At 39.4% G+C, this 20,576-nt stretch overlaps 1 protein-coding gene across 6 annotated transcripts in view; it reads right to left on the reverse strand.

Annotated features, from left to right (window-relative positions):
• Positions 1–3,892: 3,892 nt before the first annotated feature.
• Positions 3,893–20,576, reverse strand: part of LOC130294653 (sacsin-like) — a 90,078-nt gene continuing 73,394 nt past the window's right edge. For 4 of the 6 annotated variants that reach the window (XM_056544832.1, XM_056544833.1, XM_056544834.1 and 1 more), the window contains one exon: positions 3,894–15,366. In XM_056544832.1, coding sequence (XP_056400807.1) covers positions 4,574–15,366 — 10,793 coding nt within the window. In that variant the 3' untranslated portion in view covers positions 3,894–4,573. Of the gene's footprint in view, positions 15,367–20,576 lie in introns of all 6 variants that reach the window. The other 2 variants (XM_056544831.1, XM_056544835.1) reach the window with 1 other exon arrangement.

Below are 20,576 nucleotides of genomic sequence, written 5' to 3' on the forward strand. Positions count from 1 at the left end.
TTGTCCCCTTAAAGCTGATGAGAGACTCATCAAAAGAGACCTCCCTTCCAGGGACATAGGCCTCCCAAAATTTGGTCCTGAAGTGATTGATAACCATCCTGATTTTATACAGGTGGTCATACGCGAGGGACATGCCGCATTATCAGCATAATGCAAAAGCCCCGATTTGCGGCGACGATCGTTTGGGCTTACATGTTCGTCTGCTCAACCATAAGATTGACCATAAGTCGTCACTGAAATAATAACTAAAAAAGTCTATTTCAGTGAATCAGACAATGTCAATATTGATTCCTGAGTCACCAACAAACTCTGGAATCACAGGCTCGTGATCCGCTGGCTCGGTCCAGACAAATTCACCGGTAGGTTGCACCAGTATACTTAGCTAGGGGGTTTGACTAGTACGAGCGCCAAGGGGACACGTACTAGCATGGAGCACAGGGTCAGGAGCAGAGGAGGTTTGCGGTCCCGCATGGTGCCGCCTTGGTGGCTCATCATCACTAGATGAGAAAGAGGATGAGGAAGATAGTAAAAATGTGGCGTCTTCTTCGCCCTCACTGGTGCTTTCAGTGTCAGGAGGCAAGTAAGGCATACTCTAATGGGGGAGGGGGGGGGACTTTATTGGTGTGTGTGCTGCATGTGGTGTGGTGCTTGACTACCTAACCTACCCTAACCCACTACCTACCAAAAAAAATATTAAATAAAACTAAATTAAAAAAAGAAAAAAGGCTTTTAAAAAAAAAATTTTTTTTAAAAAGGACTTCTAGCGCAAAATCAGAGGTGTGCGCATTGATTAGTGCTTGGTGGCGGTAGGGGTCGCAGAAGTCAGTGGGGGTCCAGAACAGTGGCTGGTGGCACGTACACCCCCACAAAAAAAAGGCTAAAACACCAACAAAACAAAAAGCACCCGCCTGAACACAGATAAATCACTGTCAGCGGTGAGGGCAGGCTGCACACAAGTACGGTCCGACCACACAGCACTGGCCTGCTGCTGGTGGCATGGACCACCTAACTGGTGCAAAAAAAGAAAATAAAGCCGCTTTTAATCCCCAAAAGCACCTGCGCCTGCTCACAAACTGAAAGCAAATGGTGGGCAGAATGGAGTAGCATGCTCCTCCCCCTCCACCCCCATACTGCTGTGTTGGTGCGGTCCTTCTGACCGCCCAATCACGGCTGTTCTGGGGGGTGCCAAGGTGATTGGTGGTATATTGGTGGTATATAATACACCACTGATCACTAATCACTGCAAGTTTGCGGCGATCGCAGACATGGGGCGATGTGCTGGGATGCCTACTGAATGATTTCAGCAAGCATCCAGGTCCACGCCCGGTGATCGTCGGGGACCAGAAATCCGCAGGGCATACAGGTACGCCCTCCGTCCTTAACCACCGGAGTACCCATTTAAGATTTTTAGCTATATTGCATCTTCTTTTAATGTTCATGTTTTTTGCAATTGACATGTATTATATGTTTGTGTAGCATGTGTCTTTTTCTTTTTTTTACCTGTTTGTGGGCCAGGAAGTACTGTAGTTCTGTGTTGGATCTCTTACTGTTGTCCACATGTTAGGATTAGGCTTTGGACACCATGTCATGGCTTTTATTTTTCTCTGTTCTTTCAGAACTGCATGAGAAACATAAGCCACGCCCCCTCTTCTCCCCCTCCTGGAGGACGCAGGTGTGCATGAGAGAAAGAAGCCAGAGCAGGGGGAGAGAGGACATACACAGCTCCTCATCTCCCCTCCCCCTGCTTTGTCTTCTGAGGACGCAGGTCTGCACTGAAAGAAGACAGAGAAGATAAGAGTGTTATCTGAAGGGGAGGATAACAAAGTGCACGGGCTGGGGATATCTACACCGCAGGGGAATAAATCTCGGACTGGGGATGATTTCTGTGTCTGGGAGTTGTAGTCCCTGTTATTTGTGTGTATGCTAGTGTTTACAAACCAGTGTGCCTCCAGCTGTTGCAAAACTACAACTCCCAGCATGCCTGGACAGACTTTGGGCATGCTGGGAATTGTAGTTTTGCAACAGCTGGTTGGGAAACACTGGCCTAGCCTATTCAGTATATTACAAAGTGCATTGTTTCCCAACCAGGGTGTCTTCAACTGTATCAAGTTTAAATAGGTGAGAATTAACTCTTTCATTAACAAAAACAACAGAAGGGATCCACCCCGTTTTTTTTTTATTGCTAACGCATATTGCGAGTCACCCGGCGACTAGCAATATGGGTTTGCAATAAAATAAAAAAGGGTGGATCGCTTCGGTTTTTGTTAATGAAAGAGTTAATTCCCACCTATTTAAACTTGCTATGTATTCCATCTGCTATTCCTGAGTAAGCTGCTCATGCGCATTCTGGTCAATAAACTCCTTTTAACCGTTCACCTGTTGTGGTTGTTCAGCACCATGGAGCCGTGTTCCTTTGAAGCCATATCTTTTACTTTTCCCTAATGTAACCTCTTTCACCCTTAACAGCCTGTACCTCCCCTACCCCTATTGTGATCCCCTTACTCTTCCCTGCCTATCTCACCTCTCCTTTTAACACATTATTTTTGTCCTTGCCACCCCCTCTCACCCTTACTAGCCGTCACACCCTTCCTCCTCCCTAATGTGACCCTCTCCTTTTCCAGCCCCTCCTGGCCCTTCCTCTCACATGCCCACCTCACCCATCAAAGCCAGCCCCTCCCCATAACATGACCCCACCTTGCCCTTCCTAGCCCATCCCCTCCATCCCCCTATTACAACTATCTTCACCCCTTCCACCCAATTCAACTTCCCCTTGCCCTTAACAGAGCATCCCACCCCTCCCCTTTACTTGACCCTTCCCAGTATGTTCTCACTCTCCTCCCTAGCATGACTCCCCTTGCCCTTACCAGCCCATCCCACCTTTTCTCCTAACATGACCTGCCCATCCACCTAACACTAGCCGCCTCACCCTTATCAGCTAGTCCTGGCCCCAAATGAACTCCCTTGTTTTTCTGTGCCCGTCATGCCCCTCCCACTAATGCAACCCCTCCTTACCCATCCAAGCCCCTCCCCCTAACATGACCCTGTTTTGACCTTTCTAACTCAAGTTATATTCAGCTTCTTCTTCAGGTATATTTAAAGCTTCTTTTAATAATGTATGGGCATTTTCCTTTATTTTATTGCTAGGGATGAGCAAGCCGAGCTCCGCAAACCCAATTTTTACCCACATACTGAGGGAGGGGCGGAGACCTGCACAGTGAGGCCACGCCCCCTCCCTTTGACAGGAATTCAGACTGGTGAGCTAAATTAAAAGTGCAATAAAAAAAATTAATAAAGGTGCTAGACACATACAATTTAGATGTACATGGTCAGGATTAGGTACTGAGTGATATATTAAAAAAAATGTTTTTTGTTTGATCTGACAAATCTCAGCAAGCTGTGTTGCAGGTCAGAAAAACTATCACATAAATATCTAGCAAACTGAGCAAAGCAGTGGGCTGACCTGTATTTCATCAATACGTATTAAAAGCACTGTGAGAGAGTCATCAAAGTGTCAGTCACGTGTCAGTACTTGAACAAGTGTTTCCCTGTTTTACAAAACTCAACATAAGCTTGTAAATAATTATAATTTTTCTAACTTGATAGGCAAAAAATGTTTTTTCAAGCTCGCAGGCCAGACTCCCCTCCAGTCTTATCTAATGGACAAACTATTTTCTGTTTTACATATCTCAACTCACTCAAACATATAAAAATGTTATATTTTTCGCAAAATTGTTAAAAAAGATTGTTTTTAAAGTTTTATCAAGCTTCCAGGCCAAACTCAAAGGTTACGTTCACCGTGACCTGAACAACCAGGTTGAAGCATACCTGATCTCTTCCCTTTTTTCTAGCAGACACCATCAGCACAGACTCCGTGGAATTCTGGCTTAAACACACCAGGTTAGACCATTGGCCAGAACTTGCAGTGTTTGCCTTGGGTGTTCGGTCTTGTCCACCTTCCACTGTAGCATTAGAGAGTGTTCAGCGCAGCAGGCATCATCACCTCTAGCAAACAAGATTTTTTGCTAGCAAGTTAATAAATAAAAACTCAGGTTTGTGAAATTGAATGGATAATTAAGGAATTTAAACCAGCTGTGCCAGATGCCACTGATTACACAGTACTACCTCCACTCCTGCTGTCTGCTACAATTCCCACCAGTCCTCTATCTCCTGCTTTATGCTAGCAACTACAAATCATACCAGTCCCCCATCCGATTTCCGAGTTCAAGTGTTCATAAAAATTACTATCTATGGAAAGTGATATTGTGCTACTGCATGTGAAAACCATAAAATCAGTTTTTTATAATTTTTTAATATTGTTAATGCAAGGACACAAGGCCACACAATAGTATGCATTCAACATATTTTACTAGGATACATTTGCTTGAAATATAGAATTATGCATATACTTATACAGAAATATATATAAAAATTCTTAAATCGAATGATCAATCGGTAAATTAGTAAATTGGCATTTTTTTTTATTACAAAAAATATAACAATGAGCAAGATACAAGAGATATAAAATAAGGAATTACTTAGAAATACTTTACAAAACAATTTATAATATGCTTTCTTATTTGAGTATGTAACTCTCGATCTTATTTAAAATGTGTTTAGCTAGAGCAATAACCTTGTCTTCTTGGCCGGGATCTAAACAATTGTTAGGAATACCAGGTGGACTATGGAAACTGGGATACTGAGTTCCCTCTTTATCTACTCCACATGCTTTAAGTTGAAGCACTTTATCACAAATACTTTGAAGGTCATCACAGTAAGTGGAGACTATTTTTGCCAGTGCAACTATAGTGTAATCTTTATTTATTTTTCCGGTCTTTATGTACTGTGCTGCACATAAAGCTTTCTCTACAGCCTGGTGTACTTTGTAAAACACCCATTCAGTGTGAGTATGGCCAACATCACGTTCTGCAGCTTTAAGATCACATATTGCTTGTCTTAACCATCTCTTTGCTTCTTGAGGTTTTGGGTGGGTGAAAGTGCTATAATATTCCCAAAAATTATAATTACACCTGGTTGTTCTGGAAAAGTGTTCACGACTGTGCCGGTGGTTGGATGCTTGATTGTCCCATTTTGTCCAAAAGTTATAAGAGCCACCAGAGTTTCTAAAGTGAAAAGTTGGCGATTGTGAGGAATGATTGCTGTTTCTTTGGCTGTATTCCATTTCCTTAAGTCTTTGCTGAAGATATTTAAAAACTTCTGTGTAAAGTTTCTCTTGGTCAATGTTTTTGTCTGGATGGTATTTCAGATAAAGACGTCTTGTAGCCTGCCTGCGTTCATTTTCAGGCAATCCCCATATTTTGCTCAGGTAAAGATCAATCTCTTTTTTAATGCGTTCATACGAAAACGTTTGACTCTTTGGAGGTTGTGTGCTCCCAAGCAAACAAAGAGCTTTCATGCTTTTGTTTTCAGATCTCTTAAACTGATATAAATCAAGAACACTGACCTCAATCACATTATTTTGACCAATATTTATGAGATACATTTCTATTTCACAACTTCCAAGCACTTTTTTATCCAGTTCCTCCACAATCACAGCGTATAAGTAACATTCCTCTTCAGATGGAATCATGTAACCTACATATTCACCAATGTTGAAAGTATTTATAATGCTCATATCCAGACAGTCATACCATTCAATAGAAATTTTGTCACCTGGATTTGGTAAAGAAAAAATTCTTTGAGTACTAATGCTATTCCACAAATTATTGTCTTTGAGCACTTCAGTTATTTCGTTGGGATCATTGCAGGAAAGCATTTGACTAACAATGTCTATTGATGTTGGTGCTAATACATTTTCCATCAGATCGTTTATTTCCTTTGCAAGAACTTGTACCACTTTAGTCATCTTACTGCCCTTTAATGAGTCGCTGTGTTGGAAGTAAATTTGACCGCCTGTATCTTTGTGTTTTACTGCAAACACTGTTTTGTTGCATTGTGTACCATCCAAGGGTTTATCTTCATACAGTAATACAGTTTGCAGCTGGGAGCAACATATTATTTCCAACCTCCCAAAGATAAGATTCGAGTTCTGTTTAGCCTCCTCCTGTGTAATTTTTCCTTTGGTCTGATATTGAAGAAGGCAAACCAGTCCATCTTGAAATTCTGCAGAAAAAAATAGTTCTTCAAACTTTATTTTTAATGGGCAGTGATCACCATATGAACAAAGGTTTTCACAGTTGAGAGACTCATTTGTAATTTCAGAAAGCATCCTTGGGCGAATTTTCTTTGGTAAATATTTCAGAAGATTTTCTAGTTCATAACAGTCATAGCGCACACTCACGTCTGGAGTGTAAACAAACTTAAATGTAGATTGCAATTTACTTGCTGTTTTATAAGATCGGCAATTATTTAACACCAGACTAGATGACTCGTAGAGTTTACCATCCATAGCTAAAAGATGCAGAGAATTGATGTGTTGAGCATCTTTCTTTTCTCTTAATAAATGGAAAAGTTGTCTTGTAGCTTTACACACAGTCTTGTGTAGATTGGGATGCAAAGATGTTTTTTCCAATGTCTCTGTATAAACTGTTGAAAGTAGATTGACAAAATGGAAGACAGTAAGCTCAGCCTCAACTCCTACTTTTTGGAAAAGATCACTATAACATGCAAGCAGTGGAGGCAACTTGTACAAGTATGGCCAAAAAATATTTTCCTCCTGAAGATTGAAAACTACTTGTCTGGGTAACGCTGTGTTCATTCCATCTTTTACCAGAATAAACAGAACATCCTTCAAAATTGTAAGGTCAATTTTACTTTTGTTTTGAAGAAAGTCATATATGCGTTTCAAAATGGTGCTTCTAGTTTTCTGCAAGTCTTTGCTACCACATGTAACTTTGCATACATTTTGTATATGGTCGATGATTTTTTCAATAGGTGGTTTATGCAGCACTCCAATTTTTCCAAGAAGTGCTTCTGTATCCCTGCTGTATACAGAATTTTTAAGTAATGGCATAGATGTCCAAACCAATGACTCATATGTATTCCCATTCATCAATGAACCATTGAGTGCAATTGTAGCAACTTTTTCAGTGAATGACGAATGCAGAGCATTAAGTTCATCCCTGACTTTTAATGGAATAACAAAAGCAATGTGTCCTACTTCAGCTACAAAGGAACAGCTTATGTCATCTGAATTCATGGATAGCAAATAATTATAAAGTGCATCAGCCTTGGCATGAAGAGATTCCAAAGAAGTTTTTAATATTGCATTTTTCTCAATCTCCGTTGCAAATTTAATAAAATCTGTCTCTGTAAGTGAGGCTTTCATTCCAAGACTTCGCAAAAAAGAGCGCAGCTTTCTTTGATTTTCTCCAAACTTCTTCCAAAAACTATTCGGGATAAAATGCTCATGAAGCTCCAACACAGAAAACAGCTCTACTTTATCATCATAGAAGAATGATGCCTTTTGAAGTACTCCATATTTATCTTTGATCAGTCTCACAGATTTGAGTGAAGTGATAATCTGTTTCTCCTTACTTTTGAAATCTTGGCAATGCCACAGTTGTAAAACCATACATAAAATGTGTAGTAATTGATCTTCATTGAGGGATGCAACATCTAAGAGAAGATGATCAGCAAGTAGTTCCAAACTGTTAATCAATGGGATATTCATAAGTTTACTAACCCTCTTGTTATGATCATTATTTTTAAGGTAAATTACCGAAGGACGCAGGTCAGAAAGTCGAAAAGGTTCCAAGTCAAATGTTGTGTCAAGTAGATACAATTCTTTGCAATCAACCAAGTTCTGTCTTTTGCCTTGGATGGTTTCAAATAATGGTAAAGACTTAAGTTTCTTTAATAGAGTGTCCTTGTTCTGTGTAGATGGCAATTTTTGTAAGATCAAAAACAGGAGTGTATCAAGTTCTGTTGTATCCATTAATTTCCATTGAAGGTCTTTTCTTGCATTTAATTGTTCTAGGACCAATTGAAGATTTTCTATATTTAACATGTAGGGCTTGAAATATGAAATAATAGACTCAGGAAATGCAGACCATTTTAATTTAGGAAATCCCAGTTTGAAAAGGCACTTAGTCATTTCACTAGAGCTAGGAAAGCACATATTTTTAAGATCAGCAAGTGGGCGAACATTTATATACTCTTTATCAGATGATGTTTTAAGATAAACTGGTACAATTGCCCATTGGTTAAAGACAGCACATATTTCATCAAACTGTTCCTTTTCCTGACCAGGCATCTGCCTCATTATTTCACTCTTAAAAAAAAGCCATAGATCTTCCAGCCAGGCAGCTATATCTTTGGAAAGTGGAAGATCAGAGGCATTTGTTTTTGTAGAGATTTCAAACCTTGATCCCAGGTGGTTCTTTACTAAACTGACAGAACTCTTTATATCTAGACATCGCACAAAACCATATTCTTTCAAAAGAGAAGTCGTGTCCCAGTATTGAATGAATTCACTGCTTGCTTTGGGAAAGAGTTTTGCGAAAAGTGGAGAAAATTTTGGCTCATCTCTGTCAAAGTAATGAAGCATGCCATCTGTAGTAACTACCAGAGGCACTCCTTGCAGGTCAAGTTTGTTTTTTGATAAGTCAAAGTTTAAACAAAAATGTAATAGGGAGTTACAGGTTTCCTTATTTCTGAATATAGAACTACTGACAGGAACAGGTAGACAGTTTCCATTAGCAAGTAAAGGGATTTCCTTTAAAAAACAGCATAGAGTGTGTGGGGTTAATTCAAGGACATTTACACCAGCTTCTTTAAAAGCCTTACACACACGACCTCCATAGGCCAGCTGCATGTTAATGTTTAGAAGTACAGGTTCAATATCCTTGTCTTTTTCTGGAATTAAAAAGACTGGCTCTTCAGTGATGGAGGATTTACCAATGTGTGACCATTGAACAACTACGATGCCTTTCGTGGAAGATTTTATTTTTGAATACATTTTTTTGTAAACAGGAATTACTTGCAATTTATGTTCAAAGGCCATCAAATAAACTTTTGTAACTACTGCTTTCCAATGTGGTGGCACACATTTGGTATTAGTAGGGAAAAAAGAGAAAAACTTATCAAGGAATATCTTGCAGGAGTCGAAACATTGGAAATGTAGTGATTTTTCTTTATACTTTGTAAATTCTTTACGCAGACAGTCAAGAAGGAAGCAATACAATGGTGCTGTAATATTTGAGAGGAGAAATACATTCCAGGCAGTCTTTGGACTATCACCATCCTCTGTGCATATATTTCGACGTGCAGCATCCACAATAAAATTTGCATTTATGTGTACCGGGAGACCAGTTTCTAGGGGAAGAGGCAAAGTACAGAAAGCCCTACCTTTTACTGGTTTGTTTAAGCAGGCAGCTATTGAGCCATGTGGTATAAGGATTTGATGTAAATTGCTTGAAATTTCTTCTAATGTACTGAAACCATTCATGTCTTCAATTCCCAGTTGTCGGGCTATAAGCCAGTAGGTTGTAGTGTCTGAGCTGCTACATTTAATTTCAACTTCTGATATTATCCTGAATGGTGAGTTCCCATATAAGGGAGCCTCATTTCCAACATAGTTAGAGAGTTTTTGTTGAAACAAAGATATTTGCTTTGTATTTATCTCATCCATTTTAGCCTCAACAAAAAATATCTCCTTGACATTTCCAGTACTTGAAATCTCAGAAAAAGTAATTTTTCTAATATGATTTAAAAAAAGAATCATGTCTGCATCTTTATCAAGTTCTTTACACATATTTCGAATATCTTCCATTGACGAAATTTGATCACTTATTTTAGACTTAGCCACAGTGTTTGCCATTCTTAGTGGTAAACGGAAAATTGTTCCTTTTTGTAGGTTGAACATGGATGGTAAGAAGGTGTCATACACATTCTGAAATGTCATTTTGAACTGATTATTTACTGTAAACATTTGACCTGGGCTGGTATCATCAGAACAATCCAAAAACAAAAGATTAGGATCAAAAACACACATAATGGTATCTGCACTCACAAAAGAAGGGCAATCTGTTATGTGGAAGACAGAATTGAAGCCAAGCCCAAACTTCCCTGTTTTGTCTAAATGTTTCTCCTTGCCGCCAATACCGAGGTGCTGAATTCCATCAATATCTTCAGTACTAAATGTTTTATTGTTGTAAACACAAAGGGCTGGACCTTGCAGTGGGTGCCATTCATCCCCAAAAACTTTTTCTGTTTCATGTGTTCTGCAATCAAGCACAAAATGTACTTCAGTAGCCTCAGCATCATCTGCATTCTGAAGCAGCTCCTTAAGTATATCTTTTTTTAAAGAATATTCTTTCAAAATATTTTGGATTCGTGTAGTAATTTTCTCTTTTGCACCAAATTGAGATCCCCATTTGGAAAGATTTGAACATTTTAAATTTTGAAGTGTATGATGAATTCTTGTTTTGATTCTTAATTTTGAAACCACAGCTCGAGGAAGTCGTTCATTGCAGAAATTAAGCTCCTCATCACAGGGAAGCCAGGGAGTGTCATTGTAAAAAATTTTATCCACGTGACGTAATATACATTTCATGTCGGGAACAAAAACTGGCTTTGTTTCAAATGAGTTATCATTTTCTGGTATTTTATCAAGACAATGATTAATTATGCGTATTATCATTGAGAGTTCACTTTGTGAAAGTGGCGTTCCTTGGTGATTAATGGCTATCTGTTCCAAGATGGAAAAGTAATGGTTAAAAGAGAATTCTCTGCCAATTCCAACACTTTTCCATAGATTTTTTAAATTGTCATAATACTTTGGTAGTTTATACAAATAAGGAGAAACATCAAAAGGAAGTTTGTGTGCAACCACATTCACGTGTACAAATTCATTATCAATGAAAACAAAGGGGAAAGCAGATGCAAGTTCCTTTATAAGGTCAGCATGGTTTGGTTTCATTTGTAGCAGATCATTTAAATAAGCATAACACTCTTTTGCTATGGTAAAAGACTCCTCATTGTTCAGAAAATTCATGCCTTCAGAAACTTTCTGTAGTTGAGATATAACAACCTGGAAAGAAGGTTGATGATCAATGCCAAGGAAAGCCATTACATTAGCAGGCAATCTAAGGCTTTCTAAATGTTTTTGGCTTATGACTGGGTGTACCATACAGACAAGAGCTTTGTGTTTGTATTGAAAAAGGTCTTTTGCTTTCATTAAGGTTAGATCATTTAGTTCAACAGCATTGCTTTGTGGAGGCACTGCAGGAAGGAAGACAATGTCTTTAAAATATTGGTTTTCAAATGAACCAAACTCTTTAAGTAGATCATTTAGTAGTTCCAGTACACATAAAATTTGTTTTAGTGCCTTTTTGCGATCGTATTTCCAAATATTTTCTATTTTATTTGCTCTTGACATCAGTTCTACTAGAGGTAGTTTGTCCTTAACTAAACCCAGAGTATGCAGGTTCTCTAACCTCTCTACCTTCAGAAACTCTGATCCATCAGGAAAACGTCCTTCCTCAGGATCGTACAGAGCCGACACTTTCCCCATTGGGTGCACAAGATTTGTTATAAATTGTAAGTTTTCATGCAAAGATGATGGAATACAGGGTTTTGATACCAATACACTGTTCAATTCTTTATTTTTCAGATCAATGGCATATATTATTAAGGCATTTCTGTCTTCTTGCTCTAAACAGTCCAGGTTTTCAAACACTATCTCTCTGTAAAATCTTTCATAGTTGTAATAGTTTTTCTCAAGCTCACTGTCGCTGTTACTCACATTGAAGCTATGTTTTACCCAATCTGGGAGGTCAACTGCCATGTATGGCTTTCTCAGATGCATGGAAAATACTTTTTTGGCAAGTTGTTGAATTTTTTCATCCTTGAAAATTTCTAGGTCTAGGAAGCACGCATGTTTTATTGTGCAACATTTTCGTCCATTGTTAAATAGAGGAGGTAAAAATCTCTCTAGTCCAAAGGCTATTGCATGGTAAAAGCTTTTAACCATTTCCATGAAAAGAGTGTTCACTTTTGTGATGTCAGGCCAAAATGTGTGGTAGTAATAGTCCTCTATATCTCCATTTTGATTTAGCTCTTGTAGTTGCAGTAATGCAGTTATGACTGCAACTAGCACAGCATCAGAGAGTAAATGTTTATTCCATTCTCCTTTTATAGTTGTTTCCCACAAGGTTTTTCTATTAGACATCACTGAAAATGTTCCATTTATATGAAAAGGCAGCCCATTAAAAACTGGAAGGGGAAGGAAACAGAACATCATCCCTTTAAAACCTTCTAAATTTGCAGTCCATTTTCCAGTACTAGGATTTTTCTTTAGTGGAAGGGCAACTCCAGCAACTGGAAGACAAAGTAGGTTTTCTTTTTGCATGACATTTTTGAAAGATTGTTTTATTCCAAGGCCAGACTGCATAAGGTAGAATTTTGTATCAGTTGTATTAGATTTCTGTGTAGTAATTTCTACTATGTTTGTGCAGTTAACATCCAAGATATCCATATGTTCACACAACTGTTTAGATACATTTAGCTGCTCCTGTTGTAGTAACACATTTGGGGAAACATTCAGCGTTTGGACTGTTTCTTTTTGAAGATGTACTTTTGTGGTCTGGAACCCAGGACATTGGCCATTGGACAGATAACTTAAACTTACTTCTTTTACATTTCTTAAGAAAGTTAGTAAAGTTTCTGAAGAGTTTTCAAAATTGGTCATGAACACGTTTATCTGCACTTCATCAAAGGGTTGTTGACAGATTTCTGTTTCTCTAGCTTCTTCTTCTGTTCGAAATGGTAGTCGAATAAGAGTTCCATCAAAGTAAAAAGGCTGTGCAAGTTTACAACCAAACACATTAGAGTATGGTTGGAATTGGTCAGAAAATATATGAAGCAGTTCAGAATTATTCTGGAGATCCAATTTCATGCCTGGATTTTTTTGTGAAATGTGTTTCTGCAAGTGGTTTGCATTTGGGTCAAATATGAGAACTTTTGATCCACTCATTATAGAAGGTACATCTGTGATATGGTACACAGTGTTAAACCCCAAGCCAAACTTGCCAATTTTCTGCACATTAGCTTCTTTAGTGGCTGCTCCAATGCGTATAATATTGGAAAAATCCATATCTGTAAATTTACTATTGTTGTAAGACCAAAGTGCGGGCCCATGACAACTGCCCATTCCAGGATCTATAAGTCTTTGACGTATTTCAGAGTTCTGTCTCATATCGACTAAAAAATGGCAGGCTGTTGCATCGGCATCATCTGCATTCTGTATCATTTCTTTAAAAAGTTCCACATGCTCACTATATTCTCTAAGAATATTTTTTATTCTTAGTGTCACTGGTTCAGAAGGTCCCCATGGATCAAAGAACTCTGGCTTTAATACTTTGGTACTCAGAAATTGAATTTTTAAATACTTAGCTGTAGCCAATGATATTTCTTCATGTACAATGCCATAGTCAATATATTTAGCAGAAGCACTTGTTAAATACTGTTTCTCCATGTCACAATACAATGTTTTAGAGAGTGATTTCAGGCTAAAATACTTTTTGTCAGACTGGACTGGAACAGGGAGCTCATCACTTATAGATACAGAGTTAACCTTCATCCAGTCTAAGATAGAAATGACAAGCTTCAGGTCTTTGGGAGATCCAGAATCATAGCATTCATTGTCTATACCATTTTTTAATGTATGCAGAATGTGAATGACTTCATTGTGTGGCAATGTGCTTTGTACACCACATCTCTTAAAAAGATATTTGTATGTTAAAAAGTCAGGTGGCACTTTATGCACACAGGATGATAGATCCAAGCCTTCTGGGTAGCACAAAACTGTTTCATGTGGGAAAGAGAAATCCTTTCCATTCCAAATCACCACTTTTTTGGGAATATCACTATGTATCTGTTCAATATGATCTTGTAAATACTTGTAAATGTCATGGAGTTTCCTATAAAAGGAGTACTGGTCCATTGACCTATAGTTGAGGCTGAGTGCTTTAAGATTTCCCACAACTTTTTCTGGAGGTGGGAGGTCATTCAATCCAAGAATATTATTTGCTTTTTCAATAAAACAGTTGGTTAGAGGCATTGAAAATTCTATGATATTACAGTATTTCATACTTCTCACATGTTTTGGCTCTCTTAATGTAGTGTTTGAACCTTCACAAATAATAGGGACCCAAGAAAGACCACAGAGTATCTTTAAGTTATGTGAGCTGAACTTGGATAAAACAATAGTGTTGTTGCACACCTCGATAAGAGCATCAGCTTTGCTTAAAATAGAAGGCACATCCTCACCTTGACTTAATTGTTGAGCAATTTCTAAAATGTTCTCCGGAGTGATTTTATGGATGGAATCTAACAATCCCAACATTCTTAGTGACATCAGTACTGAATCTTCATGATAATTCACAGGTGGAAATTTATCTGACTCAAACAAAACTCTCAATGTGTTGATTTTAGGATCGTAAAGGGCTGATGGTGGTAGAAAATGACCATTGCAAGGTATGAAGTGAAGGTTTTTGCACATGGATTTCAGCTGGTCACTCTGAGTGAAGAATGAATATCCATTTCTCAATATCCAGAACATCACATTTTGAATTTCTTTTTCTTGATTAATATATGAGCCTTTTTGAATTGCTTTAACTATCAGTAAAGCAGCATCCACTGCATTTAATAATCTTATGTTCATGAGTTGTAGAAGCCTCCTGTCTGACTCATCTCTACATTTTATCACAACATCTGGGAACACAAGGATGTCTGGTACAGCTGGGACAAGGTTGCAGTCCAATGCAGTCAAGCATCTGGCATCCACTAGATTATAATGAGAAGATGTAATAGTTTTGACACTGCAAAAGACTGGTAACTTGTATAAAATATCTAATTCAGATGAGGTAAAATGGTAAGCCTGAGAAAATAAGTCAGAAAGCAACTTTATATCCTCTTTTGGAGCAGTCTTTAAGATTTCTGTAATGTGACTAATGTTTAAGTTGGAAAGGATTTGAAGAATATTATTTGGCGTTGGTACCAATATGAAGAAATGCAGGTTTTTGTGCCATAGCCAATCATTTGTGTCTCGTATTATAGTACAACCAGCTTTTTCCAGTATCACAGTTATGGCCTCGGCGATTCTGTGGTCATCACTCTTCTGAAAAAGAATGGCTTTTCTTTTCAATCTTGCAAGCAGAATGCCATTTGCACTTTCTTTGATTGGTGTTAATGGTACAATTGGCTGATTCTCAAGGAAATCCAAAATGTCATCATATTGCTGGAGGAAGGTCCACAATGTAACAATCCATTGTGCTGGTGGGTTATCAGACTCTCCTGGATACCAACGAACTTCGTCAGTACAATTCTGCCATTTCAGTGGAAGGGCTTCTCGTAGTGTCTTGCATATGACTTCTTTAGTCAAGCACACGAGGTTCTTAAATGTTCCTTAGGAAAAAAAAAAAAAGGAAAGGATATAATTTGAATTTAAAGATAAGTAGATTTTTAGTGCTCAGATGATACTAACATTTACACATAAGAGAACAATAAAATCTGTCAATAGGTGCTTAGTATAAAGGTATGGCCAGAGTGGCAGTTACGCTCTGTAATTTAAAATCTGTAGCATGTCAATTTAGGATGCCACTTTTCTTCAAAATATATACATAGTTAGGGTGTGTTCACACATGTATATTTTTGCTGCAGATCTGCAGCAGTTTTGCTGCTACAGATTTTGCTGCCCATTAACTTGAATGGGTAGAAAAATATGTTGGCTCAAATCTGCAGCAGAAATTACACGTGTGATTGCACCCTTATACAATCTACCAATACCTCCTTCCAGACACTCCTCTTGGTTAAACTTTATAGTATCTTTTTCAACTGTACAAACTTTGTAAGTAGGCACAGCCAACTGATGAAAGCAATGCTGTGTCTGTACAATTATTTACACACAGTATAGATATAGTTAGGCATATGCTTTTAATATTAGAACTTTTTAACTTCACCCTGATATGTAAACATGCTTGTACTTTGCTTGTACAGGTAAAAAAAATAAATAAAAAATAACTAAACAACAGGGCAGAAATCGTAACTTAGCATAACAACTCAAGAAATAAACAGCAAATCACAAAACTACAGCAAAAAACGTGGTCTCAAATGGCTGGAGCTGCTCAACCCCAAATGCAGTTGTGCATTTATACTGGGGGAGCAGATCCTGCCCTTGTAGTCTGTTGCTAGGGGCGATCCCCAGCATAAAAATGCATACAATGGAGGATGCCTGCAGCAGACTACAAGTGCCACAATAGAATCCTACACCAGATAAACGGTGTGGATGTGTAACAATTAGAATAATACAATACAGAAATTTAGGTGCACTACTATGGTAGATGTATACAATGACATTGGCTATCCCTCAACACTGATGTTAAAATTGAGACATTCGCCAGTGTATCCTTATATGAAGGACACACCAGAGCCCGCACACCAACACCAAGGTTTCTCAGATGGCACGGGACCTAACGCTAACCTACCTGTGCGTGAAAAGCAAAAACCAGGGGCCAGTGGGCAATTACAACAGCACTAGGCCGACATGCAGCCTGCTCCCAGTTACCTCCAGCGTGACTGAGCACACATACACATGGCGTTGGTGTGCGGGCTCTGGTATGTCCTTCATATAAGGATACACTGGCGAATGTCTCAATTTTTGACATCAGTGTTGAGGGATAGCCAATGTCATTGTATACATCTACCACAGTAGTTCACCTAAATTTCTGTATTGTATAAATCACAAAACTAAACAACCAGTCATAAATGTTTAAAACAATGTGACACATGAAACAACCCGATTAGATAGGTCAGATCAATGTAGCACTGAAGCTATTTTCAGCATTGTTAGGGATCTAAACAAAACCATTCATTATCACTGTACCAGAGGACCGCAGACTAAACGAGCAGTTTAGGATTATTAGTTGCACAATATTTAGTACAACGCATAATGTGTAGATATAGTAATTTTGCATGCTTTTCAGTTTCTTTATATGTCTTACTGACAGATTAAAGGGGTACTCCAGCGCTAAGACATCTTATCCCCCTCCCATAGGCTTGCATTGAGGGGGCGGAGCCGTGACGTCACATTGCTCCGGCCGCCGTGATCACCAGTAATCAGACCCGGAGCGAACGTGTTCCGGGGACTGATTGTAACGGGGTGCTGAGTGCAAGATCACGGGGGTCCCCCGCGATCAGGCATCTTATACCCTATCCTTTGGATAAGGGATAAGATGTCTTAGCGCCGGAGTACCCCTTTAAATTTGATGCTGTATAACACTTTCAAAGGACCAAAACAAGTAAACAACAAATAGTTGACAAGAAAGAAAAAAATTTACTCCTAATTTAACTCCTTTAAGGACAATGGATGTAAATGTATGCCCTGGTACTTAGTGCACATCTGATAAGCCAAGATGGCAGCCGGAGGTCTCATCTGCCTCCTACTGCTTTCTTGGGATCATCTTCTCTCGTCTGCCTTCTGGTTATTAATGGTGCATACTCTGAGTGACTGTTACTAGCACAGGGGTCAGTTTTGGGTCCTATTTTCTTTAAAATATATATTAATGACCTTGTAGGGGCATTGTAGAGTAAAGTATCAATTAGTCTTGTTAGAAGTGTAGCTTTTATTTCAAACAAAGTTGTGTGGAAAATCCCTTCTAAAGCCTAAACCAGGAGTGGGTCTGAAACCCAGGAAAGGTGCAAACATTTTCCTTAATAGTTTTTCTGTGTGTCAGTTCCACACCTGGGTTTAGCAAAAAATAGTGATCAAAATACTAACCAAGCCTCAAGCTGAACATAAACCTGTACAAAGGAAAAAATTACCAGTTGCCTATAGCAACCAATCTTCTATAATTTGTAAAAGGGCCTCTGAAAATAAAAGATGGGATCTAATTGGTTGCTATGGGCAAATGAGCAACTTTTTCTCTTCTCCCCATAGTATTCTAGTCAGAATTTTAGCTAAACCCAGGAGTGGGTCCAATATACAGAAAAAGGTGAAAATCTTTTCATTATACTTTTTCTCAATGTTGTTTTCACTCCTGGTTTCGGCTTAAAAATACTGACCAAAATACTACATGTGAACTCTGCCTAAGGTATGATTTCTTGCTATGGGCAACTTGTATACTTTTTCTCTGCACAGATTTTGTATAATCAGCATGCAGATCAGCATGGTTTTTGGAAGCTTTTTTAAGTTGTTTTTTTTCAAGATCCCATTAACTTCATTGTAAGCTTTCAAACTGAAATGCTCTGAAAAAGTAACAAGTAACTGATATGTAAATTTTTATATATATATGTGTTATATAACGTGTAATCAGAATTCACTTTTGTGTTTTCCATTTATATACTTTGCTTTGTGTCCCATCTCCCAGTAAGCTTATTATGTGTTTGGCTGCTCATTGTGCTTCTCCCGCCCATTCCTCTTTGTATGGTTTCTTTCAAATGCATTCTACTCTTTGAATTATGCGCCTTAATACTAATGAAGCCCAGATGTCTGTAGCTTCTGGTGTCATGTAACTTTTAATGTATGCCTAAAGATTTCCTCCCATTGGTTAAAATCGAACCTTGGAATGTATGAGGTATTGTCCTGATGCTATGTGACTATGAGAATAAAGGTTTTGCTCAGAGAGAGAGAGAATGAGCATCCTTACCATACAAGATGTAGCTGCTGTATTGTCTTTTTGCTTTGATTAACCCCTTAAGGACCCAGGACGTACTAGAACGTCCTGGCACCCTGGGCTTTAAGGACCCAGGACGTACTAGTACGTCCTGGTGTTTCTCCGGTCTCTGCCGCGCCCCGGGCAGAGATCGGAAGCGGATGCCTGCTGAAATGCTTCAGCAGGCATCCAGGGCAAACGCCGAGGGGGGCCATGTCTGCCTCCCATGTCGGCGATCGCCGCAAATCGCGAGGTCTCTGGGACCCGACCGCCCGGTAATTTTGCATGATCCCGGTTGTCACAGACAGCCAGGACCATGCTAAAGTATAGGAGCTCCTATATATATATCCCCTGCAATTCCTCGGTTAGCTAACCGACCAATTGCAGGGGGGGGGGGGGGGGCGGTTACTTCCCCCCACCCTGCCCGACCCCTGCAAGTCCGGAGAGGACGGGAGGAAGACCGGAGGACGCGGCGGGGGACGGGGGAGTGCTGGGGCCCGGCACCGGTACTTACCTCGTCCCTGAAGACCCGGATCCCTGCGGCGGAGATGGCAGCAGTGGCGACAGATGAGTTGATCTTCGGCGGCGTCGCGTGACCTTTGCAGCAGTCCAGACCACCATAAAGCAATCTGGACTTCTCCATCTGGTCCCCTTACACTACAACACCCAGCATGCCTAGACAGCCCTTGGCGTTTTGCAACATCTGGAGGTCCACAGTTTGGAAACCACTTTGCCCTTCCAGATGTTGCAAAACTACACATCCTCAGCATGCCCTTACTGTCCAGGCATGCTGGGAGTTGTAGTTCTGTAACATCTGGCCCTTCAGATGTTGCAGAACCACAACTCCCAGCATGCCTGGACAGTTTTGGCATACTGGGAGTTGTAGTTTTGCAACATCAGGAAGGGCACAGATTGGGAACCACTGTATTAGTGCTCTGCAAACTGTAGTCCTCCAGATGTTGCAAAACTACAACTCCAAGCATGCTGGGAGTTGTAGTACGGCAAGCTCTGGCTCTAAAGATGTTGCCGACAACTACTTCATGCATGCCTAAGAATGTCTGAGAATGTTTGAGTTGTGGTTTTGCAACAACTGGAGGCACACTGGTTGGGAAACATTGTCTGTTTCCTAACTCAGTGTTTCCCAACCCATGTGCCTCCAGCTGTTGCAAAACTATAACTACCAGCATGCACTGATAGACTGTGCATGCTGGGAGTTGAAGTTTTGCAATAGCTGGAGGCACACAGGGTACATTCACATGGGCAGGGGGCTTACAGTGAGTATCAGGCTGCAAGTTTGCGATGCAGCAAATTTTGCGCGGCAGCTCAAACTCGCAGCGGGAAACTCTCTGTAATCCCCCGCCCGTGTGACTGTACCCTAAAAACACTACACTACACTAACACAAAATAAAATAAAAAGTAAAAAACACTTTCCTAAATGCAACATGCCCCCAAAAAACCATTTCAGAAAAACGTACTCTCCAAAATCCCCTTGTCACTCCTTTGCTTCTTAGCCCTCTACTGCGCCCGCCGAACAATTTACATAGACATATGAGGTATGTACTTACTTGAGAAAAATTGGGCTACAAATATAGGTATAAATTTTCTCCTTTTACCCCCTTGTAAAAATTCAAAAATTGGGTCTACAAGAACAGGCGAGTGTAAAAAATGAAGATTGTGAATTTTCTCCTTCACTTTGCTGCTATTCCTGTGAAACACCTAAAGGCTTAAAACGCTGACTGAATGTCATTTTGAATACTTTGGGGGGTGCAGTTTTTATAATAGGGTCATTTGTGGGTATTTCTAATATGAAGACTCTTCAAATCCACTTCAAACCTGAACTGGTCCCTGAAAAATTGTGAGTTTGGAAATTGTGTGAAAAATTGGAAAATTGCTGCTGAACTTTGAAGCCCTCTGGTGTCTTCCAAAAGTAAAAACACGTAATTTTATGATGCAAACATAAAGTGG

The sequence above is a fragment of the Hyla sarda genome, chromosome 10 (assembly GCF_029499605.1).
Source record: "Hyla sarda isolate aHylSar1 chromosome 10, aHylSar1.hap1, whole genome shotgun sequence".
Lineage (NCBI taxonomy): Eukaryota > Metazoa > Chordata > Amphibia > Anura > Hylidae > Hyla > Hyla sarda.